At 45.0% G+C, this 25,344-nt stretch overlaps 2 protein-coding genes across 3 annotated transcripts in view; one reads left to right on the top strand and one right to left on the bottom strand.

The window, feature by feature from the left end:
- MAPK8IP3 (mitogen-activated protein kinase 8 interacting protein 3) overlaps nucleotides 1-4,195 on the bottom strand; it is a 64,045-nt gene extending 59,850 nt beyond the window's left edge. Inside the window, exon 1 of the mRNA XM_075830375.1 lies at nucleotides 4,028-4,195. The gene's annotated coding sequence lies outside the window, so the exon portion shown is untranslated. The remainder of the gene's footprint in view (nucleotides 1-4,027) is intronic.
- Nucleotides 4,196-4,226: 31 nt separating this feature from the next.
- Nucleotides 4,227-23,736, top strand: LOC142655802 (lysosomal dipeptide transporter MFSD1-like). 2 transcript variants are annotated; one of them, XM_075830376.1, is made up of 14 exons: nucleotides 4,227-4,323; nucleotides 4,551-4,589; nucleotides 11,635-11,735; nucleotides 12,411-12,535; nucleotides 13,403-13,458; nucleotides 14,112-14,255; nucleotides 14,485-14,643; nucleotides 16,596-16,711; nucleotides 18,153-18,253; nucleotides 19,094-19,205; nucleotides 19,287-19,424; nucleotides 21,205-21,344; nucleotides 21,564-21,675; nucleotides 22,253-23,736. In XM_075830376.1, exons 2-14 carry the CDS (start codon nucleotides 4,568-4,570, stop codon nucleotides 22,367-22,369), a joined length of 1,443 nt encoding a protein of 480 aa, XP_075686491.1. In that variant the 5' UTR covers nucleotides 4,227-4,323; nucleotides 4,551-4,567; the 3' UTR covers nucleotides 22,370-23,736. The 2 variants fall into 2 exon arrangements, with proteins under 2 accessions (XP_075686491.1, XP_075686492.1); XM_075830377.1 differs by lacking the exon at nucleotides 4,227-4,323 and adding an exon at nucleotides 4,394-4,415.
- The last annotated feature ends 1,608 nt before the right edge of the window (nucleotides 23,737-25,344 follow it).

The raw sequence follows: 25,344 nt of genomic DNA on the forward strand, positions 1-25,344 counted from the left end.
CGCTCCGTATTTTACAGCCGTTTTTAGTTTAGCGTGTGAACATGGCCTAAAACTATAACATTATTTAACATCTGAGAGGTTAAACGGGTGGGATCGATGCTGACTTTGATCCTGCTCGCTCCGGTAGCTGAGAGCATGGAGCTTTTAGGGTATGTTCACACGGCAACGGCAAATACGTCTGAAATTACGGAGCTGTTTTCAGGAGTAAACAGCTCCTGAATTTCAGACGTAATTGCTCGTACTCGCGTTTTTCGAGGCGTCTTTTAGGCTGGGTTCACACGTGGCGGAATTTCACTTAAATTCCGCTGCGGACACTACGCAGCGTTAATCCGCAGCGGAGCCGTTTCTCCATTGACTTACACTTTAATTTAGCAGTGTTCGTTTAGACGAGGCGTAAAATTCCGCTGCGGAGCATAGGCTGCGGAGCGGAATTTGGTGTCCGCAGCATGCTCTGTCTGTTGCGGAGCAGTGGCGGACTCATGGCGGAATTTCTCCATTGACTTCAATGGAGATTCTAATTTCCGCAATGAAGTCCGCAGCTGTCATGCACATGTCATGTGTGCTGCGGATGCGTCTTGCTTTTTTAACTTGACATTTCTTCATTCTGGCTGGACCTATGTATTTCTAGGTCTACAGCCAGACTGAGGAAGTCAATGGGGCTCCCGTAATGACGGGAGCGTTGCTAGGAGACGTCAGTAAATAGTCACTGTCCAGGGTGCTGAAAGAGTTAAGCGATCGGCAGTAACTGTTTCTGCACCCGGGACAGTGACTACCGATCCCAATATACATGTATCTGTAAAAAAATATGAAGTTCATACTTACCGAGAACTCCCTGCTTCTGTCTCCAGTCCGGCCTCCCAGGATGACGTTTCAGTCTAAGTGACGGCTGCAGCCAATCACAGGCTAATAACAGGCTGCAGCGGTCACATGGACTGCCGCGTCATCCAGGGAGATCGGGCTGGATGCCGAAGGAGGGACGCGTCACCAAGACAACGGCCGGTAAGTATGAAAATCGTTTACTTTCACTAGGGAAAGTGCTGTCCCTTCTCTCTATCCTGCACTGATAGGGAGAAGGGAAGTACTTTTCCCGCAGTCCGCAGCAGCTAGTCCGCATCAATTTACTGCACATTTTGTGCAGATCCGCAGCAGAATCTGCAACGCAGATTCTGTGCGGCATTGATGCGGACAGTTGCGGAGGAAATCCGCCACGTGTGGTCATGCCCTTACGGATGTAATTGGAGCTGTTCTTCATTGGAGTCAATGAAAAATGGCTCCAATTACGTCCCAAGAAGTGTCCTGCACTTCTTTGACGCGGCCGTAATTTTATGCGCCGTCTTTTGACAGCGACCTGTAAAATGACAGCTCGTCTGCACAGAACATCGTAAGACCCATTGCAAGCAATGGGCATATGCTTGCCGACATAAAACGCCACCATTACGCCTTAAAAATGGTCGTGTCATGTGCACGGCCGTGATTTTCGGGTCAGCCAGCCACGGGGTGACAGCCGGGGGCTATGCACATGGCCGCGGCCATTATTTTCAATGAGCCCGAAACGCAGAACACGGCCGTAATAAAGCTTGCCCGTTCTTCCTACTGTCCGGACTCCGGGGCCACGCACAGATGTGAAAACCACGGTCATGTGCATCCCCCGCAATTCTCACGTGGATTTTCAGGGGGAATTGCGGCTCATGCACACGGCTGTGCCCGTAATCACGGTCTGCCATAACCGGCATGGCCAGCCGCCCGCATTTTCGGCCCGTGCTCCCATACAAAGTATGGTAAACGGGCCGTAAAAAGCAAAAGAACTGACATGTTCCATAATTTTCGGAACATTTCTACGGCCTGGACATCTTCCTGCAAATATACGGGAAGGTGTCCGTGGTCAATAGAAGTGAATGGGTCCATAATTGAGACGGACGATTTTTACGGTGTGCATGGGGCCTTAGGGTATATTTACACCTGCAGGTTTAGGTGCAGTTTATGAAGCCAAGAACCAGGAGTACCTTTTACAATCTACTCCTGGCTGTGGCTTCAAAAACTGCACCATGTGAATATAGGCTTAAGGCAGGAATCACATTTTTTTTGGTGCCAAAGCCAGATATAGATCCAAAAGGAAGATTTAGGGGGGATTCACACGAGCGTGTATTCGGTCCGTGCGGGCCGCGTGGTTTTCACGCGCCACGCATCGACCAATACAAGTCTATGGGGCAGTACAGTCAGTCCGTGCTTTTTGCGCAGCGTTTGTTCGCTGCGTACAAAACGCGACAGGTTCAATAACTCTGCGTATTTCGCGCATCACGCACCCATTGAAGTCAATGGGTGCGTGAAAACCACGCAGGTTGCACGGAAGCGTGCGAACCGACTGAAACAGCGCACCAGCTGTCAAAAGGATGAATGTAAACAGAAACACGTGCTTTTCTGTTTCCGAACATCCAAACGGAGTGTCTTTGAGATGAGCGAACCCGGACAAGCGAACCGAACTTCACCGGGTTCGGCCGAACTCGTTTTGGCCGAACCCGGCAAAAAAATGTCCGGTACGCGACGTCAGGACATAGTCACTGTCCATGGTGCTGAAAGAGTTAAACTGTTTCAGCACCATGGACAGTGACTTCCGATCCCAATAAACATGAACCTGTAAAAAAAAACGAAGTTCTGACTTACCGATAACTCCCGGCTTCTTCCTCCAGTCTGACCTCCCGGGATGACAATTCAGTCCAAGTGACAGCTGCAGCCAATCACAGGCCAAGCACAGGCTGCAGCGGTCACATGGACTGCCGCGTCATCCAGGGAGGTGGGGCCGGATGTCAAGAGAGGCGCGTCACGAAGGACGCGTCACCAAGGCAACGGCCGGGAAGTTCTCGGTAAGTACGAACTTTTTCTTTTTTTTTTAAAAGGTTTCTCGATATTGTGTTCGGCATTCACTGTCGAGGGTGCTGAAAGAGTTACTGCCGATCAGTTAGCTCTTTCAGCACCTTGGACAGTGACGGGCGTCGACTAGCCTCATCTCTATGATGGCGGCTGCGCGAAAATCACGCAGCCGCGCATCATACACGGATGACACACGCAGCTGTCAAATGGTTTTTGCGCGCGCAAAACGCTGCGTTGTTTGCGCGCGCAAAAACGCAACGTCCGTCTGTATCTGCCCTAAAGGAGAGACTTATGCGTTTCCTTCCTGTTGGATCCACTTCTGGCTTTGGCTCTAAAAACGGAATAAAAAACTGCGTGTGTGACCCTGGCCTTAGGGTATGTTCAGAAGGTGCGGTCAAATTGCGGTTAATTACCATAAAACTGTGGCAAAACGCAGTTCCCTAAAGAACTTTAAAAAATGACAGAAAAAACGCATGTACAAAATGACACTAAATATAAAACGCTGGAGTTTCTAGAAGTGTTTAGTGATGTCGTCTCAATTGTTAGAATAGTTCTGTGTGTGAAGGAGGCTACGGGGAAAATGCCAGAAAGAGCGCCATACTAAGGCCCTGTTCACACAGTTTTTTGCACGCAGAAAATTCTGCCTGGAAAGATCAGCTCCGTTTTTTTTTTTATTGGATTTGCACCACATCAGCATTCTTTGCCAAAAAACGCGTCATAAAACACGTCAAAAATCGCGGCAAACACGTTTATTTCCGTCTCCCATTGATTTCAATGGGGTTTATGAGGCGGAAAACGCCTCAAGATAGGGCATGTCTCTTCTTTTTACCGCGATAAAAAAAACGCCTCCACCTCCCATTGAAATCAATGGGAGTCAATTTCGGCCGCTTTTTGCCGCAAAAACCGCAGCAAAAAAACTCTGTGTGAACAGGGCTGTTTAAAAAGGAAAAAAACGCCCAAGACCAAAACCGCCACACCAAACCAAAAGCGCTGTGTATGCAGGCCTTCAATAGTTTTCAATAGACTAGTAACAGCTGGCCACAGCATTTCTTTAAAAAAAAAGCGCTAAAAACACCAATGAAAAAAACCCATAAAAAACGCAACGTATAAATCCAGCCAAGTTTTCCCACTAAAGTCTAAAAACAAAATGTAAACTTACAAAAGAAGTGGGCAGGTCAGAACGGGTGCCTGACGTTTCAGGGGACACCTGCAGTGCGATCTGCCGCAGTTCTAAACTTGTCGCACAGTTTCTATGCGATCTCCTGACTATACAGGTGATCTCCAGCGCGCCCCCGTGCGGCCGTTCTGCTTTTAGCAAGCGCTGCAAACTTGTTTGTGCAGAACGCAGCCGAGTGGGCGTGGTTAGCAGCCTGTCAATCTAGTGTAAGCGGGCGTGGCTAGAGCCTGGCACAGAAATCTGTGCCTGTGGTCAGTCTTTGTTGGGATCAGCTGAGGGTGAGTAGTGGAGCTGTGTCAGTGTGTGCCCGGCGTTCGTGTGGGGGTGAGTAGTGGAGCTGTGTCAGTGTGTGCCCGGCGTTCGTGTGGGGGTGAGTAGTGGAGCTGTGTCAGTGTGTGCCCGGCGTCCGTGTGTGGGGGTGAGGGCGCACTCTGCTGTTGTCTTGCTGTCTATGCCTGTGCGGCTGCTCTCATTGTGTTATACTTGTGTTTTTGTGTCTGTACAGGGCGCGCAGGAGGAGACATGGCGGTCCCGGCTGAGAAGGGTGAGTAAACGTATCATTCGGCAGTTAAATGGTGCCCCTGGAGCTTCACAAACTTATGCGGCTGCCCGCAGATCATGTGACCACATCAGCGGTCATGTGACCAGATTAGCAGCCGGCAGTCACGTGACCCGAGGAGGTTGCCATAGTTCATATAATGACCACACAAAGAGACAAATCTGCAAAATGTCGCTACAGCTGTGACCTGATAACACCGCTGCTTGTTCAGGGGAGGTTATCAGGGCGCATTTGTTGCATCTTTATTAACCCCTTCCCTCTTTAGCCACTTTTGACCTTCCTGACAGAGCCTCATTTTTCAAATCTGACATGTGTCACTTTATGTGGTAATAACTCCGGAATGCTTTCACCTATCCAAGCGATTCTGAGATTGTTTTCTCGTGACACATTGGACTTTATGTTACTGGCAAAATTTGCTCGATATGTTCAGTATTTAATTGTGAAAAACACCAAAATTTAGCGAAAAATTGCAAAAATTAGCATTTTTCTCAATTTAAATGTATCTGCTTGTAAGACAGGCAGTTATAATACACAAAATTGTTGCTAATTAACATCCCCCATATGTCTACTTTAGATTGGCATCGTTTTTTGAACATCCTTTTATTTTTCTATGACCTCACAAGGCTTAGAACTTTAGCAGCAATTTCTCACATTTTCAAGAAAATTTCAAAAGGCTATTTTTACAGGGGCCAGTTCAGTTGTGAAGTGGTTTTGAGGGCCTTATATATTAGAAACCCCAAAAAAGTCACCCCATTTTAAAAACTTCACCCCTCAAAGTATTCAAAACAGCATTTAGAAAATGTCTTAACCCTTTAAACATTTCACAGGAATTAAAGCAAAGTAGAGGTGAAATTTACAAATTTCATATTTTTCTGCAGAAATACATTTTTAATACAATTTTTTTTATAACACAGAAGGTTTTACCAGAGAAATGCAACTCAATATTTGTTGCCCAGTTTTTGCAGTTTTAGGAAATATCCCACATGTGGCCGTAGCGTGCTACTGGACTGAAGCACCGGCCTCAGAAGCAAAGGAGCACCTAGTGGATTTTGGGGCCTTATTTTTGTTAGAATATATTTTAGGCACCATGTCAGGTTTGAAGGGCTCTTGCGGTGCCAAAACAGTCAAAATCCCCCAAAAGTGACCCCATCTGGGAAACTAGACACCTCAAGGAAATTATCTAGGGGTGTAGTGAGCATTTTCACCGCACAGGTTTTTTACAGAAATTATTGGAAGTAGGCCGTGAAAATTAAAATCAACATTTCTTCAAAGAAAATGTAGGTTTAGCGATTTTTTTTTTCTCATTTCCACAAGGACTAAAGGAGAAAAAGCACCGCAAAATTTGTAAAGCAATTTCTCCCGAGTAAAACAATACCTCACATGTGGTAATAAACGGTTGTTTGGAGACACGGCGTGGCTGAGAAGGGAAAGAGCGCCATTTGGCTTTTGGAGTTCACATTTAGCAGGAATGGTTTGCGGAGGCCATGTCACATTTACAAAGCCCCTGAGGGGACAAAACAGTGAAAACCCCAAACAAGTGACCCCATTTTGGAAACTATACCCCTTGAGGAAATTATCTAGGGGTATAGTGAGCATTTTGACCCCACAGGTTTTTTGCAGAAATTTTTGCAAGTAGGCTGTGAAAATGAAAATCTACATTTTTTCAAATAAAATGTAGGTTTAGCTAATTTTTTTTCATTTCCACAAGGACTAAAGGAGAAAAATCACCATAAAATTTGTAAAGAAATTTCTCCCGAGTAAAACAGTACCCCACATGTGGTAATAAACGGCTGTTTGGACACACGGCGAGGCTGAGAAGGGAAAGAGCGCCATTTGGCTTTTGGAACTCAAATTTAGCAGGAATGGTTTGCGGAGGCCATGTTACATTTACAAAGCCCCTGAGGGGACAAAACAGTGGAAACCCCCCACAAGTGACCCCATTTTGGAAACAACACCCATTGAGGAAATTATCTAGGGGTATAGTGAGCGATTTGACACCACAGTTTTTTTGCAGAAATTATTGGAAGTAGGCCCTGAAAATAATAATCTACATTTTTTCAAAGAAAATGTAGGTTTAGCTAATTTTTTCTCATTTCCAGAAGGACTAAAGGAGAAAAAGCACCACAAAATTTGTAAAGCAATTTCTCCCGAGTAAAACAATACCCCACATGTGGTAATAAACGGCTGTTTGGACACACGGCAGGGCTTAGAAGGGAAAGAGCACTATTTGACTTTTTGAGATCACATTTAGCAGGAATGATTTGCGGAGGCCAGGTCACATTTGCAAAGCCCCTGAGGGGACAAAACAATGAAAACGCCCAAAAAGGGACTCCATTTAGGAAACTACACCTCTTGAAGAATGCATCTAGGGGTGTAGTGAGCATTTTGACCCCACAGATGTTTCATAGAATTTATTAGAATTAGGCAGTGAAAATAAAAACAGTCCTTTTTCTTCAATAAGACGTAGCTTTAGCGCAAATTTTTTCATTTTCTCAACAAATAAAGGAAAAAAAGAACCCAACATTTGTAAAGCTATTTCTCCCGAGTACGGCAATACCCCATATGTGGTCATAAACTGCTGTTTGGGCAAACGGCAGGGCTCAGAAGGGAAGGACCGCCATTTGGAGTGCAGATGTTGCTGGATTGGTTTCTGGGCACCTGTGGGCCCAAAACAGTGGAAACCCCCCAGAAGTGACCCCATTTTGTAAACTACACCCCTCAATGCATTTACCAAGGGGTGTAGTAAGCATTTTAACCCTGCAGGTGTTTTGTAGAAATTAGTGTGCGCTCAATGTTGCAGAGTGAAAATGGGATTTTTTTCCATAGATATGCCAATATGTGGTGCCCGGCTTGTGCCACCATAACAAGACAGCTCTCTAATTATTATGCGGTGTTTCCCGGTTTTAGAAACACCCTACATGTGGCCCTAATCTTTTGTCTGGACATATGACAGGGCTCAGAAGTGAAGAGTACCATGCGGAGTGGAGGCCTAATTTGGCGATTTACAAAGTATTGGTTCACAACTGCAGAGGCTCAGATGTGAAATAATAAAAAGAAACCCCTGATAAGTGACCCCATTATGGAACTGCACCCCTCAAGGCATTTATTAAGGGGTGTAGTGAGCATTTTCACCCCACAGGTCTTTTCCATAAATGAATGCGCTGCGGATGGTGCAAATTAAAAATTTATATTTTTCCCTAGATATGCCATTCAGTGGCAAATATGTCATGCCCAGCTTATGACGCTGGAGACACACACCACAAAAATTGTTAAAAGGGTTCTCACGGGTATGACGGTGCCATATATGTTGAAGGAAACTGCTGTTTGGGCACGCTGTAGGGTTCAGGGCCGAGGGAGCACCATTTGGCTTTTGGAGAGCGGATTTTGCTTGGTACTATATTTGTTTGAGTATTGCTGGTGTTTTATAATGTGGGGGTACATGTAAGCGGGGCGGAGTATATAAGGGGCATAGTCAGGTGGTATAAAAAAATAAAAATAATCCATAGATGTGTGTTACGCTGTGAAGCAATCCTTTCTGCACAGGCCGGTGTCGCACTGATAAATGGTGTCATTTCTTATCCCCCTTTTGGTCCACACTCCGCGCCTTTGTAGTTTGGGGAATTTTGCTGGGAAAGTATTATCCTGGTATAATACGGGCACCGTCGCTTCCATCGGATATGATTGGGCCCTCCCTTCCTGGTTCCCCAATTTTAGGTCCTTGATAAATCGCCTCTTGAAACAGAAGAAATGTTCTCCTCGGGCACAACTGCATATTTATTTATTTCCTGACTTATTGGAGCCATAACTAATTTTATTTTTCATAGACGTAGCGGTATGAGGGCTGGTTTGTTGCGGGACGAGCTGTAGTTATTATTGGTACCATTTTGGGGTACATGTGACTTTTTGATCACCTTTTATCCTATTTTTTGGGATGCCAGGTAAACCAAAAAACGCAATTCTGGCACAGCTTTTTTTGGTTTTTTTTTATACAGAGTTCACCACGCATTATAAACTACATGTTACCTTTATTCTGCGGGTCAGTACGATTCCGGCGATACCTAATTTATAGCACTTTTTTATGTTTTACAACTTTTTGCACAATAAAATTACTTTTGTAAAAAGAATGTATTTTTTCTGTCGCCAAGTTGTGAGAACCATAACGTTTTAATTTTTTTGTCGACGGAGTTGTATGAGGGCTTGTTTTTTGCGGGACGAGCTATAGTTTTTATAGGTACCATTTTTGGATACGTGCGACTTTTTGATCACTTTTTATTGTAATATTTGTAGGGCAAAGTGACTAAAAAACAGAAACTCTGGTAACGTTTTTTACGGGGTTTTTTTACGCTGTTCACCGCGTGCAATAAATAATATAATATTTTGATACCTCCGGTCGTTACGGTCGTGGCGATACCAAATACATATGGTTTATTATTATTTTTCAATAATAAAGGACTTGATAAGAGTAAAAGGGGGATTGTGTGTTATTTGATTACTTGAAACTTTTATTGTTTTCAAACTTTTATTTTTTGCACTTTTTTTTACACTTTTTTATACTTTTTTTACACTTTTTCTCAAGTCCCACTAGGGGACTTGAAGGTCCAACGGTCAGATTTTTTTTTTTCTAATACATTGCACTACCTATGTAGTGCAATGTATTAGATCTGTCAGTCATTCACTGACCGCAAGCCGTTTAGGCTTCGCCTCCCGGCGGGGCCTAAATCGGCTTCCGTAATGGCAGAGCAGGAGACCATTGTGTCTCCTGTTGCCATAACAGCAGTCGCCAGTCCCGATTGCCTGTCAGGGCTGGCGATCTGCTTGTAACCGCTACGATGCAGCAATCGCTTTCGATTGCTGCATCGAAGGGGTTAATGGCAGGGATCGGAGCTAGCTCCGGTTCCTGCCGTTACAGGTGGATGTCAGCTGTACAGTACAGCTGACTTCCACCGCTGATGACGCCGGATCAGCTCCTGACCCGGCGCCATCTTGCCGGCAGCTACGGAAGCCGATCAGGCTCCGCCGCCGGGCGGATCTTGACCGGCTTCGGTGCTAGGCAGACCGGGAGGCCAGTATTAGGCCTCCGGTTGCCATTGCAGCCACCGGAACCCCGGCAATTTCATTACTGGGGTTCCGATGAGCTGCAAACACCTTAAGTGCAGCGATCGCGTTTGAGCGCTGCACTTAAGGGGTTAATGGCGGGGATCGAAGCTAATTTCGGTCCCCGCCGTTACAGTCGGATGTCAGCTGTAAGATACAGCTGAGATCCGGTGATGATGGGACCGGCTCAGCTTCTGAGCCGGTGCCAAACGTTTGACGTACATGTACGGCAAGATGCGGGAAGTCAGTACTTTCCATGACGTACATGTACGTCAAATGTCGGGAAGGGGTTAAAGGAATTGTTCTGGATGATTTCCTCCAGAAAGTGCGCCTCCCCTGTCCATGGGTTGTGTCTGGTATTGCAGCTCAGCTCCATTGAAGTGAATCGGGCTGAGCTGCAATACCAGACACAACCTGTTTACAGGTGTGGCACTGTTTTTTGACGAAAGCAGCCATGTTTTGGTTTTCTGTGACTGCAATGTTATGGGGTCTTGAGTCTATCATTGCTGGCTCCTAGAACAGGGATAGTCTGAGGTAAAGGGGTTCTTTACTACAATGGCTCAATGCTACATGGCCTGTTGTGCATCATTTGGCTCCTTTCACGCTGTGTCTCCCCTGTACGTCTGACGTATGTGTCTGGAACGCTCCCTCCGCATACTTCAAGCGCACCCACAGGCTCCCGTTATACGGGCGGAGAACAAAAGTGTGCTCCCTTTTTTTTTTTTTTTATCCCAGTCGAGTAGTATATGTTGGAGATACCGTTTCTGTGCTTGTAGAATAGCGTGGTAAACTGCGTAAATCTATCCAGGGGCTAAAAGTATACTGCGCAGGATCCGTTTTTTAACATGGTAGCCGATGGGTGACATGCTGCTGTAAGTTTACATCCTGGGCTTTTTCATGGTTCTTCATTACGTATCTGTTAAATAGATTTCGTTCTAGCCTGTGGGTGACAAATGCAGCAAATGGATCAGTGCCATCCGTCACCCGTAAGCTAGAATGGCACCGTTACGGGGCTTATCCCGACGTAGAAGTCGCGCGGAGATTGTAAAACGCAGGTGTCATTCATGTGAGCGCATTACGTTTTCACACACCCTTGTCTATGGGCCTGTACTGCCCCTCCGTACACCTCGGATTTCATTACATAAAGATGTCCATTTCCGTCAGCCGCCATATTGTGCAGGTTTTGTAACGCTTCTAGGGGAGAATATTTCCGTAATATGACAGGATATGGAACGGCTGTAGTGCGGAGCAGCAGGGAATCCACGCGCCGCTGCGATGTTAGCGGGTTCGGGTGACTTTGCTTTCATGAGAATGGCCGGCTCTACGGTACGTCCCTACTTGTAGGTGATAATTCTGCGCTATTCCTTACGTTAGCACAGACGTCCCTGCGTGGGAGGTGTAATAAGGAGCCCTGAGTGTTCACAGCGCCGAAATAGTTAAGAGAGCGCCTGACGGACAGGAGAGCGGTAATGATTGACTTTCATTTATGGCGGTAGATGAGTAATGAAGGAGTCCGGCGTGATCCTCCAGCAGATGTGCTGGGCGTCCTGTCTGCTCTGCTGCCTCAGCATCGGGGTGTAACGTCACCGGGTCACAGGCACATTGTCGGCCCGGACAGTTCTGCATTTTCAGCTGTCACGTTTATTCCAGATTTCACAGCAACCACAAGTGGGGCAGAGGCGAGAAGCGCTCCCCCCGCTCTGAGGTGACCCCCTATACTGCATGAAACTCCAATTTGGAAACATTATAAGCACTTGTCTAACATGGGATTTGCTTTCCTTGCTGCTGATGAAATACAGTCCGCCATAAACAGCACTTGGAAACAGCCTTTAGGTTTAGGGCCCTTTAAGGATCTAAAGTTGTTTATTGGCTTCGATGTAAATTCTTGTGAAGCGTAGTCTGACTTATTTTTACAATTATTTTTTTCCCCTTACAGCCTATTACCGGTTCGTGGTGCTGTTCTTCAACTGTCTGCTCACGTTCGGGTCGTATTTCTGCTTTGATATTCCCAGCGTGCTCCAGGACCAGTTCCAGGGGGTGAGTGCCTATTTAAAGAGGCCCGGCTACCTCTCCTGACATGTCTGTTTATGTAAACTCTTGTATTCTTAGAACTATTATGCATTTCCTCTGTTACTCCTCCTGGAAATTGACAACTGGGCGTTACCATTCCCCTTGTCTACGGGGGGCGTGTCCCTACAGTCTATAGCTGTCCTATCAGTACTGGAACTGTCAAGAACACACCCTGTTGACAAAAACAATGGTAACACCCAGTTGTCAATTTTATTCATACATTTCCAGGAGGAATAACAGCGGAACAGCACAACACAAAATTCTAGGAAAAGATTCTCCAAGATTGTTATATTAAGGTGAATACAAGTATATACTAAAACGTAGCAGGTATTTACTCACAGATGTGATGAATAATTCAGATTTATAATAGTTCATGAATTGGCAATGCATTTCCGAAATGTGCCAGAATAATTGGGAGGGGGGGGGGAGCGCAATACATTTTAGGAAATAGGGATAAACTTCGGCTCTGTACCGGAACCCTAAGGGAAACCTAACAGATCTTACTATAAGTCTATGGAATCCGGCCGGATTTGGCTCCGTTAAGAAGGACGCCATTACGGTAGTGTGAATGGTAGGCGGTCACGTAAATGAAACTTTCAGTCCATGCATGTAGTAATATTGTTTTTCTTTTTAAATCTTCAGAACCTGACGTGTGCAAATGGGAGTCACCCCAACAGCGGCCATGGTAACAGTAGCGATGGCTGTGTGGAGGGGCTGGGAATGACCCCAGAGCAGTATAACCTCTTATATGCCATCTACGCCTGGACGTAAGTAGGAGTAACATACTGTCCGCCATCACGGCAATCTCGTAAGAGATTAGAAAAACCTGGCTGCTTTCTTCTAGAAACAGCGCCACTTTATTATATATGGGTTGTGTCCGGTATTGCAGCTCAGCCCTATTCAATTGAATAATGCAATACCAGGCACAGCCTATAGACAAGAGTGGCGCTGTTTTTGGAAGAAAGCAGTCATGTTTTTCTGACCTCATAAAACCCCTTTTAAGTAAACAAATTGTCAATGAACTTAGTGAACTACTGATCTAAATAAAAAAAGTTTCATTATTTAACGAAAAGTTATGCAACTTTCTAATATACTTTGTATGTTAATTCCTCATCACTTTCAAGATTTTAGTCAGCGAATGGAAACACGAGTTAGAAAGTTGATGAGGCGGGAAGTAATATTTGATGGCAGGATCAGACCACACATGGACTGTTTTTAGTTATAGACATAGGTCTGCATGCGGGCTGTATACACAAAACATTAGATTTTTAATGCAGATGATTTGCAAAGTTACGCTTTTTTTATTTTAGCTGCATAGGAACAATTCAAAATCAAAAATTCAGCAGCCTTAAAGAGCAGTGTAAAGGACATGATCAGGACTGATTTCACCCACTGAATGTAAAGAAAAATATATTTTTGCAGTCTCTGACTGCAAGCATAGATATTGAAAACTGCAAGGAATTAAAAAAAAAAAAAAAGTTTAGTAGAAGGTTGCAAAACTTTATTATACAACACATAAGCTTTAGTTACATAAAACCCCATTATGGGAGTTGGGGTCAGCGATAGCAGTTGCGATGTTGTCCTGTTCATGTCTGCGGGGCAGGTGACCGTCATGTTCTGCTTTTCTCCCCCAGGAATGCCTTGGTGGTAATCATGGCCGGATTCCTCATCGACAAGCTGGGGAACAGATGTGAGTCATTCCCAACATGTAAAATCCATCCTTTAGTGTAGTCCTAAATCTCCTGCTAAATGTAAAAGGTTTAATAATGCAAATTGAATATGCTCCAATAAAACAATTTTGCAAGTATTCTGGATCAAAAATCTCCTTCTGTTTTGTGTATACAGCTCCTATGCAGACCTATGTGTCTCCATAGAGACAGACTACAAACAAGCCCTGTGTAGTCTGATCTGCGGTCATGTATTCTACGCCCTTCCATCAGCCCCCTCTTCTACTGTGTAGGTTGGAAAGAGAAGGGGGCAGAGCAGTGGAATAACATGTGATTGCAGGATCAGAATATTTATTTAAAGGGTTTGTCTGTAACCATGGAGACACATAGGTTCTGAGAGGAGCTGTATTCACAAAAAGGCAAGGATATTTTAATCAAGGCTATTGATTGCAAAAGTGTACATGGACTTTAAAGGAACGCTCCAGGCAAAGAGTCTTGATTAAAAATGTTCTGCCGTTTAATGTATACAGCTCCTATGCAGACGTATTTGCTAAGTGTCTTTTATTTTTTAGATGCCTGGCAGTATTAAAAGTTAATTTGGTTGGAAAATTGTACATATCCTTTTAGTTTTTGATCATTATTATTCTATAAATACGTAACTTTGAGTTTCTTGCAGTCGGCCTCTTCCTGTTTTCCTCCTTGACTGTTGTCGGCTCCTCCATTTTCGCTTTGGGATCACATTTCAAAGGAAGTCCGTACCTGCTGCCACTAATGTTAACAGGACGCCTGTTGTTCGGCTCGGGGAACGGATCACTGACTAGTAAGATGTTACCGTCCTGTTGAAAAGTCTTATGTATTGTTGGCGCAGTTTTCCATAGCAACCAATCGGATGCCAGCTCTCATTTTTTAGAGGACGTCTGGAAAATTAACGGGCAACATGGTTGGTTGCTTGCTATGGGCAACTGCTCCACTCTTTGCACTGAGTTTGATAAATCTCCCTCAACATGTCATGTATTTTTATGTTTCTCACGACCTTTCATTTCTGCCAGTTGTACAGAACCGGATCACCGCCTTCTGGTTTAAAGGGAAAGAACTGGCTCTGGCGTTTGGGCTGACGCTGTCTTTCTCACGGTTGGGCAGTGTTCTGAATTTCTTCCTCACGAGACGGTTTGAAGATCAGTTTGGAATCCAATGGACTCTTTGGGGAGGTGAGCAAAACCTGTAAGTGTCAGTGCAAGGGTTAAAACTAGACCAGTGCCACTTCCCTGTGCAGAAGGACCTGTTCATATCTGCGTTGCTGTTTTTCTGCTCCGTCACAAGACGCAGAACAACAAACGCCAGATTCGCCGCTACCGTTGAATGACTGACACGTCAGCGCTCCGACGGAACCCATTGAGACTTTGGTGTCTGAGCTTTTCCCAGAAACAATAGCTTAGCATTCTGCGCTATAGTTTCCGGTATTTTTGGCCGGATCTGTGACTGAGACCCTAAACAGAGCGTCTAACGCAGATGTGAACAGACCTAAGGGGCCCCTAATCCATGGGACTGGATTACTATTGCTGGATTAAAGAAGTACTCCACCTATATTTTACATCAACGGTTGTTAAAGTGGATGTCTGGTTTAGAAAGCCCATTTTCAAATATCCTATCGGGGTTAATAGAGTGGGGGGGGAGCTGGTGAAGACCCTCATCTATTAGCCGGAGTGTCGAAATGCTACAAAAGAGGACCTGGTAACTTTGTGCTTTGCACATACCATAGATGTATATATAACCCATTGATTTCAATAGGCACCATGTAATTCCTCACTTTCCCTGTGGTGGCGCTGCAGGTGAATTGAACACTTTCTGCCAGGTTCGTTGTTAGCCAGGCAGTGTATCCCTAGCAACCTGACTGTCAAACATAACCGCTTGGCACTTTTCTGATCATAAGCAAGGGGCACTGGCTGTCATCGTAGGTATAGCAGAGCCTTGGAGACCAGGGTGGAGCTTTTGGTGCAACGTCTGAAACCCCTCCTCTAACATATCTCCTATCTCTTAGATATGTGACAACTTTTCATTTAAAGGGGTTGTCCCAGAATACAAAATGATCACCTGTCCACTGGATAGGTGATAATTGTTTGATCACTGGGGGCCCACTGATGGGACCCCCGCCGATTGTGAGAACTAGGATCCTGAACCCCCTGTTACTCCTCACTGCAGCGAGGAAGAGCTTGAATGGAGCAACAGTCGCACATGCATCCGCCGCTCCATTCACTGTCTGAGAATGACAGAAACAGCCGAGCGCTGTACTCTGCTGTTTCCGTCAGTGCCATAGACTTTGAATGGAGCGGCAGCACACATGCTCGACCGCCACTCTATTCAATGTCCTCCTCGCTGTGGTCAGGCACTGAGAAGGACCAGGGGAGACCCCGCCCCTCACGATCAGACAATTATCGCCAAGCCTGTGGATAAGTGATGATTTCTGATTCTGGAAATACCCCTTTAAATCTCTTTTCTTACATTTTAAAGGAAGACTATTGCATGAGTTGCCACACCGGTAGCCAGCGCCATAAACTGTAGGATCAGAATTCAAAGTCCCCGCTAATTTTTTAAGGTGTTGTCAATGATTAGAAGAACATGGCGGCTGTCTTCCATAAATACCAACGCCACGGTCCATAGGTTGCGTCTGGTATTGCAGCTGGAAAATAGACAAGGAGGCAACACTTCCCAAAAGACCGATTTAATCACCCGTGCGACGTTTCAGTACAACCGTACCTTTCTGTAGCATCGAAGTGTATGGAGCGGAGTTACAATACCACAAACAACCGATGGACGGAGATGAAAGAAGGCAGTCGTGCTTTTCTAATCCTGTACGTGCAATTGATCTGGACATTTTGCAAGATAAAGACTCCACCCTGACATCAGTCCCCATTTATACAGCGAGAAACAGTGACCCCTGTTGTCAGCCTAGTGGTACTGCATGGCATTTACTAGTGACTGAAATCCAGCCCAATGATCAGCATTCTGCAATAGTCTTGCCTTTCGGCCTGAACTAAAAATTAGTTATGTGAATGAGTTGAAGGGTGAAACTTGTGATTTTAATACGAGAACACACGTAACAGAGTAAATCCGTAAGCGCAGTATAAGGAACTCTTTGTGTATTTGATGTTTTCCTGTGTAGGAACGATACTGTGCGTCCTGGGCTTATTCTCGGCTGTCACTGTCAGTATTCTGGATAAACTGGGAATGAAGCAGCTTGGCCTGGACGGAGCGATGCAAGAAGAGTCCAAGAAAGTGGTAAGGACTGTCATAGATTGCCACTCATCAGTCTTTTAGAGGACCTGTCCCCTCTCCTGACGTGGCTGGTTTACTAAAGAATTGCATTCCCCAAATAACACTTCTAGACCATCTTTACTTGGATCTCTATTTTCTGCCGTTCCTCTGTTATTCCTCCTTGAAATGTATGCATAAACCTGGGTTTTACCATATCCCTACACACTCTTACTCTGTCCAATCAGTACTGAGTTTGTCAGACTGTGTAGCGTCACACCCTATTGACAAGAAAAGTTACACTCCGTTGTCAACTTATACATTTCAAGGAGGAATAACAGAGGAACGCAGACTTCTATGAAAAGATTGTAAGAATTATTTCCTGGGGAATGCAAGTCTTTACTAAAACACAGGAGAACTGACAGGACGACTCTTTTTAAAGAGGACCTATCAGGAAAACCTCCTTTGAATTAGGCCGCTCTTCCGGCGATGAGACTATTAGACGTAGGTGTACACAGTGCCTATAGGTAACCAGGTAATACATGAGCGTGTAGGGTCATCCAGATTGTTTTGCAGTGGCTCTCTGCTATGACTAGTAGGGGGTAGCCCCAAGTGGAGGATTCCCCCTATGATCTCCATGTGCCTTGAAAGACCATAAGAACAGGGGTCCTCCCCCCCCCCCCCCCCCCTTTTTTTAAATAATGACATATTGTAAACGTTTTTGAGGTTTATCAGCATTGTGAGAAACTAGACATGGACCGCACAATCCACAGTATATACGTTGATCTGAGCCGCTAGGCATAATTTAGAAACATGAACATGAGGTTCTTTGTAAACATTTTGATCAAACTGTATAAGCCCACTTGCCACTTCACGGCGACCTCTTTAAAGTGGGTCCCTACTCTAGCGGTTGCAGCACCGCATGGCGGCTACCACCACCGCTCCTGCAGAGGGAGCAACCCAGCGGCCCAAAAGCACCCATGCCTGCAGACCGTGCCAAGCCTCCTTGGCTCTGGGCCACGTCCCCCCACAAGTGAAGCACTACAGCAACAGACACCACCATACAGCACCACAACATGTGAACAGATGGAATGAGCTCACCTTGCCATGCGCCCCCAGTGGCCAACTGAGAGCACAAGCAAGAGCAGGAACACTTATGAGGTCATTCTGGAATTAAAATCAGCTGGGTATTTTTTCAAATGCGTGGAGTGCTGGTACCAAGTAAAACAAAGGAAATGAGGAGGATAGACTATACAATATCAGCATTGTGAGAAACTAGACATGGACCGCACAATCCACAGTATATACGTTCATCTGAGCCGCTAGGCATAATTTAGAAACATGAACATGAGGTTCTTTGTAAACATTTTGATCAAACTGTATAAGCCCACTTGCCACTTCACGGCGACCTCTTTTTAAAGTGGGTCCCTACTCTTTGAGGTTTATAATGGTAATTTAACTCTTCCAGCGAGTTCAGGACATCCGCCGTTTGCCGTTACGTTACTGGCTCTTGGTTTTGACGATCATGTTTTTCTACAATGGGGTATTTCCTTTCGTGGCTGATGCCAGGTAAGTGATACGTTGCTGTGGTCAAGGAAGAGTTTCATGTAGAGGAATGATGTAACTAGGAAAGACGTCCTTATAAAGGTAGCGGTTGAACTTGCACTAAATGAATAGCCCTCCAAAGTGCAAATTAGGGGTGTACAATATACGGAAGACAGATCGCGTTTCTCAGTGAGCCCTCTGTGCCAGTCAGGAGCATCGAAGGGGCACTGGTTAATGTTTCTCCACCTCTTAGACTTGTTCAGTTCCCTAACAAATTCCCATAGCTTCAGTTCCAGCCTAAGGGGCCATAATAGTCTAAAATTAGCCATGAATAGGAACACAGACCGTGTTCGAAACGCGTAGGCTCTGTCTGCCATTTAGACCACCTTGTACTGCGTTCTTCTTCCAGTGTTCGATATTTCCTTTTAATCACTATACCTCGCTGGATCCTACCTGCCTTTTCTTCTATGCCATAATAGTTGGTCCTGTCCACATTTATCCACCCACATATATGGCCAATTTCTATCTACACTGCAGGTGCCCACACGTTGGCCGAACCCACTAACTTCAGTAGGACCGGCTGAATGATGGGGGGGGGGGGGCTGCAGATATCAGGAGAAAGGATCGGACTTACGGCTTTCAGCATGCCCGATTCTTTGCTCCCGCAGGAGATGGGCCGCTGCTAGGTGTTTGGCAGCAGCTTATTCCCCTTAAACTCAAGCATGTGCGGCCGAACCGAGCGTCCGTGTATATGGGGGAGTCGGCTGAACGAGTCATCTGATGTTTGGGCAGCTCAGTCGTTACAGGATTTTTATCTCGCTCTGTTATGCAGCTGTTTATGGTTTTATTTTTCGCCTTTTACAGCAAATTTATCCAAGACAAGTATGAAGGATATGATCAGCAGACGGCATCCTACATCGCTGGGGCCGTGTATGACAGTTCTCTGGTGCTGTCGGCGGCTGTTGGAATATTAATTGTACGTTTATTTTTATTTTTTTTATTTTATTATTTGTCAATCATTATTTGGCTTCTCATCTCACGATTTTCACTGTCTTAGGACTATGTTGGAATGAGGGGGGTGCTGGCCTTCCTCTGTGCAGTACTGACATTGCCGGTGTTTGCCCTGTTGGCGTTTACCTTCGTCCCACCGCTGGTGTCCACCTTATGGCTTGGGGTCACTTACTCTTTTGCTGCGGTAATGTATAAGATTTCTGTTTTTTGTTGTGTGTTTTTTTTTTTTTTTTACATTTAATGGGACACTAAACCTAGAGGTTTTTTTCATTAACACTTTCAGCGTATGTGAACACGATCTATTGTTTCTGGTTATCAACCATTTCAGGCTGGGGAAATTATATTTCAGTTTAAGGGGTTCTTATGCTGCTCGATGAGAGGCAGGATTTGATAGATCCTGCCTTTTTTGTTTCATATTGATTCCTTAGGCCGGGTTCCCACGGGTCGGATACACTGCGTAAAAAAAATCACAGTACATTCGGTCTGAAAAATCACACCACATTGTGGTGCAGTTTTTCGAACGGAATATCCGCTGCGAAAGCCATTCATACTTACCCACTCCCTCCTCTGTCTGCTCCGGCCTCCCTGGATGACGCTGCAGCCTGTGATTGGCTGCAGCGGTCACATGGGATGCAATGTCGTCCAGGTTTACCGGGCTGCAGGAAAGAGGGCGTTCTGGGTAAGTATGATTTATTTATTTTCCGTAGTTGCTATTTTTTTTGCAGCGGAACACTTGGCTTTGTTGCGGGTTTTGCATCCCCATTGAATTTAATGGGGAAAACCCGCAACGGAAAATCGACTAACTCCGCAGCATGTCAATTTATGCTGCATTTTTAACTCCACACCGCAGGTAAATTTATGAACGTTTACACTGGTTTTTTTTCTATGCAGCTTGGGCATGAGATTTTCTAAATCTCATCCACTTTCCTGCTACTTTAAATGCTGAGAAAATTCCACAGCATTTACGCTACTATGTGGGAACCCGGCCTTAAGGTCTCATGCATGAGGTCTGCTGGCGGAGCGGCAAACTGCCAATCGGAGTAAAAGTTTCTGATCCACACCTACATCCCAGAGTGCTGCCTGTACAACTCGTTTTGCCGAGTGCGGCTCCATTCCCTCCAGCCAGAGGATGACTATTATTCATTTTCATTGCTGTATTACACTATGAAGCGCGGCGTGCATAATCATGTAATATAATGTGAAAGCAATAAAACTGATGGAGAAATTCTGATACAAAATTCACTTTAAAGCGTACGTCCAACCAAACGTGAAAACTTGGCTGTGCTCCTGAATCCTTACATGCAGTAAGGGCATGTTCACACGTGGTGGAGTTTTTCCGCTGCAAATGTTCGTGCAGATTTGGGCCAATTATGCAACGAATCTGCAGCAACATTTGCATATTTGACAGGTAATTCAGACGTTGCAGAAAACACAGCGGACTTGCCACAGATTTCAGTTTTTGCATTGCAAAGGCTGAAATCCGCAGTGAAATTCCGCTTCTTCTCCGCAACAGACAGTGCATGCTGCGGAGGGAAAATTCTGCTCTGCAGCAGAGTTTTCCGCAATGTCTGAACTAACTTGCCTACAAATTTTTGAAACTGTAAAAAAACGGCCGCAGGAGAATTCCACAGCAATTCCGCCACGTGTGAACATGCCCTAACTGTGTGTGCAGTCTCTTGTATAGTCAATGGTTTGTGCTTCAGACTTTAGTCTCTGGAGCAAGACCAAGAATGCTGTGAAATGTCTTGGAAAAAGTGAAGAGAGAGGAAGTAGCTAGCTTCTTCGCTGACTGGACTTACATGGATTTCTATTAATCTGGAAGCGTGGGGCATGACTGCATGGGGAAAAAAATAATAAATACAATGTGGGATATATAAGAAACCACTGCTTATTCTGTTGCATTCATGAGCATGGGACACACCAGTCTGACTGGTTATTTATTTATTTTTTTCCCCCCTCTTTAGGCAAGCATGTGGCCATCAATCCCTCTTGTAGTCCCACAAGCTACTCTGGGAACCGCTATGGGTCTCGCCACCTCAGTGCAGATGATTGGCATTGGGCTTTCTAACGTTATTGTTGGCAGAATTCTTGGTACCAAATCCAGGTATGTGTACAAGAAATGCAAAGTGAGTGTTTGTTTAACTTCCCTCATACCGGCACCAGATCTTTTCTCTGGAACTGGACATCCTGAGGATGATGATGGGTGTTATGGACACGCCACACTGGGCTATAAGACACCGATCAGTATAAATCCTGGCATAAGCCGTGCAATTGTAATTCTCTTTATTATGTCATTTACACACTTGGGTTCATTTCTCTGCAGTGAATCAAAAATCCCACTATGGCGATGGCAACAAATGATGATTTTCATGCTGGCAAATACCATCGCTTGTATCGTCACTTCCATGACCTTGAATATAGTGGACAAAAAACAGGTAAGTAATAGCGGTAGAATGCAGACACTTCTAGGCACCATGGCTGTATTTGTAATCTGGCCTACACTGACCCTCCATCTTGCGGCACATAAATAAGTTATATAATGGCGGTATTCTCTACGACCAGCGTGGTTTATAAGGGAGAATATGGTGTGGCATAAAGGTGCCATATGACATCGTGCCTACAGGTCAGTGTGCTACCATTGTGATGTGCGTGGGCCCTTAAGATAGGACAGTGTATATGGTTTTGGGTCATTTACAAGATTGCAGAGTTATTTTTTTTTTTTCCCCTCGTGGATTGAGGGAAAATCTGGCATGCTATATTATGGCCTCTAGTGCAGAATACGGTGCCTGGGGGAGGCATACGGAGTATCTAAGCATCTGTAATACATCTTTGTGCTGCCACATTGTGCTGTATTCCTGAGCCCAAATACAACTTGGTGTAAACAAACATGGCCACCATTGTCACATGAAGTTCTGTATGTTCCGTTCTGCGGTGATGGGTAAGAGCGGGTGTATCATGGCATTGTGATGTTACTGTTTTGATTAGTTTTTTGTTTTTTTTCTCCTTTTGCAGGGAGGCACATTAAACACAATGACAAAGAAGAAACCCAATACAGAGCAAGAGTCCCAGGAGGAGTCCGACAGAACTCCTATACTGAATGACGAGGATGACCGGAGGTCTATAAATTAGCAGGGGCTTCTTGTATATTTCCTCTGTGCCCCTGGGTATCTGTATTGTGTAGATCCATGACAAACTGACATAACACGAGCTTACACTATGGACCTAAGGAAGCCATGACTCACATCTACTCACTACTCTGGAAACACTAACTCCTATAGGCACGTACACAATGGAGTACCCTCTTGTATAGCAGGTGATCTATAGGAAGACCGGTGCTGTGACCCCCCCCCCCTAACCGATCCGATTATCTGCAGTGCTAGAAAGTCAAACCGCTAGATTTGCTGTTGGGAAACCTATTTTGTCCCAAATTTTCATGAATATTTATAAAAGGCATCAGTTAGTTCTATTGTCTATAACCAAGGACCACTAAGGAAATTTCTAGGACTAATATTTAAATGGGCTTTAACTATTGGTGCACCCAGCCCGATAATGGAAATAGCAAAGATCGCTGTTGATGTTTCATTCTAGTATGGTATGTGTGTAGTACTACCACTCTGCCACTAGATAGCAATAGTGCTTTTATGTATAGTTTTAAAGAAACAATCAGGGAGAGATCGAAGTTCTCTCTTTAATCTGTCCCAAAATAATGCTAAGATTTGGAGGGCATAAGTTTAGCTAAAAATCCACACTCCAACAGTGGTGATCAGTGGTCATCTTCCCCGGTTATGGCTGTTACATGTTAAAATGCCACCAGCCCACTACTCTATGGTGAGTGATGAGGAAACCTATTGTAAAAGTGAGCACTACCCAGGGAGGAGGATCAGGGACTTTCTAATGATTAAAGTGGGGAAATGTATTTTATTTCGCAGAAACCAGTATATACAGAGCTATAGATGTAATCGAGTGTTGCTGCTACTTTATTTTTTCAATTGCTTTCCAACAAGAACCGAGATCTGGTAGTTACTACTTATTATATACCTATCCAGTCATAGAACGCTACATGATTAGATAACCCATGGTGCCAGATGCAGACGGAGTTCTACATGCCAAGAGAAAACTGATGCCAGTCAAAGGGAATAGCATGGCTCACAAAGCTGCCATCCTCAATTTTGACAGCGTGCCAATCTAGAATTGCACTGTTTTATAAAAAAAACAGACTCCCTAGGGCTTGTGCACGATGACAAATGATCAGCCGATCACACCATACAAGTAGCGTCAGGCCAAAATATCAGACATGGAGGATTACATTACGTTCGACTTTTCTTGCATATGGCCAGCTTTAGGGCAGAGAACGAGTTAGACCTTACACCTCTTCATCTCCCACTAACACATTAACCCGAATTTTTGTAAAAGTGACTTTTAGCTACAAAAGGGAAGATTTCTTGAACAAAACACTGTTTTTGATTTTCTAAATAAAGTTTCTAAAACCCATTAAAGATTGTAATGTTTTGTTTACTTCAACTGTGGGGGAGGGACGCACAAAAGCCAAAGTCATTAACAAAATAGTTTATTAAGAGGTGCATTATAATAGTATAAATGGCAGCAATCTGATAAACGCAAGCGATGAAGCCTGCCGCAGTCCGGTCAATATCAGCGGGACCTGTACATTCAGACTATAGGAAAACAAATCACCCGTTCATGGGGCATTTGACGTGTACCCGCTGGGAGGCGCTGCATGCGGCTTCTGAGGACGGTAAACAAAGTCACATCATTCCAGCATCAATCATTTATCAGGTTAAAGCAGGGCAGACAGATGTGATACGAGGGTCTAACAGCTAGAGGCCCTTTTACACCGGCCAGTGCAGCAAGGGCCGATCAACGAGGCATCATTAATCGGCGCTCGCTTGCTCCTGTCCCATGGAGCTATGTATGGGGACAATCGCTCGTCACTCTGATCACCCGTCCTCATATCGGCAGCGCGTCTCCCGATTTATACGGAGATGTGCTGTCAACAATAAAATTTTACTTTTTTAAAACTATCCGACCAGCAGATGGAGCATTTGCTCGTTCATCTGCTGATCATTCCCGTGCCTACACAGGGCAATTATCGGCAACAAGTGTCATATTAACGCTCGTCTGCCCGATAAGCCTCCTGTGTAAAACCCCCTTAAGGCTACATTCACATGAACGTGGCAAACTGCAGTTTTTCACGTCCAAGGTGCACCCGTGCAGGATGCGTTATCACATCCCGATACACTAGAGTCTATGGAGGGATGCGTGATACCGCAAGGAGATAGGACATGTCCTATTTTTTTCACTGACCCTTTACACACTCCATTGAAACGGTTGTGTGAACGGACCCATTGAAATACACGAGTCCGTGTGAGATACACGCTCGTCTGAATGAGCCCTAAGGGTGTCCACAAACACCCCACACAGAATGAGGTTTGGAGATGAACCCCTGCCTGAAGCAGTGGTAACAGATTATACTTGGCAGGCCAATCGCCTCACAATAAGTGACATCACCAGTCTCAGTTTGGGGAGCCCAGGGCATCATCTCCCCCACTGGGTTAAAAACAGATATTTCCAGTAAATATATACAGCACTTCCATTACATGCCCCTCCAAGCAAACCCTTATGTCATAGGGCTAAGGCCGGGTTCACACGAGCATGTTCAGTCCATAAAGGACGGAACGTATTTCTGCCGCAAGTACCGGACCGAACACACTGCAGGGAGCCGGGATCCTAGCATCATAGTTATGTACGACGCTCGGAGTCCCTGCCTCTCCGTGGAACTACTGTCCCGTACTGAAAACATTAGTTGCAGAAAGAGTTCTCTGGTTGCCATCGGCACCCTCTCCACTTTTGTGCCAGTCTCCCAGATTCTCTGCTTTATATCTGTACAGGCTGTTCTATTACTATATTAAATCCCTGGTCAGCAACAAAAAGTACCCTGCAATAATGTTCCCAAAGGGTTCTGGGCCGTACAGCAAGATTAACGCATCAGATTATATAGATCCAGTATTTCACCACCAAGTAATCACTTTCTATTGTAGCATTTGCTGGTATTGAGTAAAGATGAGTTGTATGGTGGGAAAATGTAA

Source organism: Rhinoderma darwinii, chromosome 6 (assembly GCF_050947455.1).
Source record: "Rhinoderma darwinii isolate aRhiDar2 chromosome 6, aRhiDar2.hap1, whole genome shotgun sequence".
Lineage (NCBI taxonomy): Eukaryota > Metazoa > Chordata > Amphibia > Anura > Rhinodermatidae > Rhinoderma > Rhinoderma darwinii.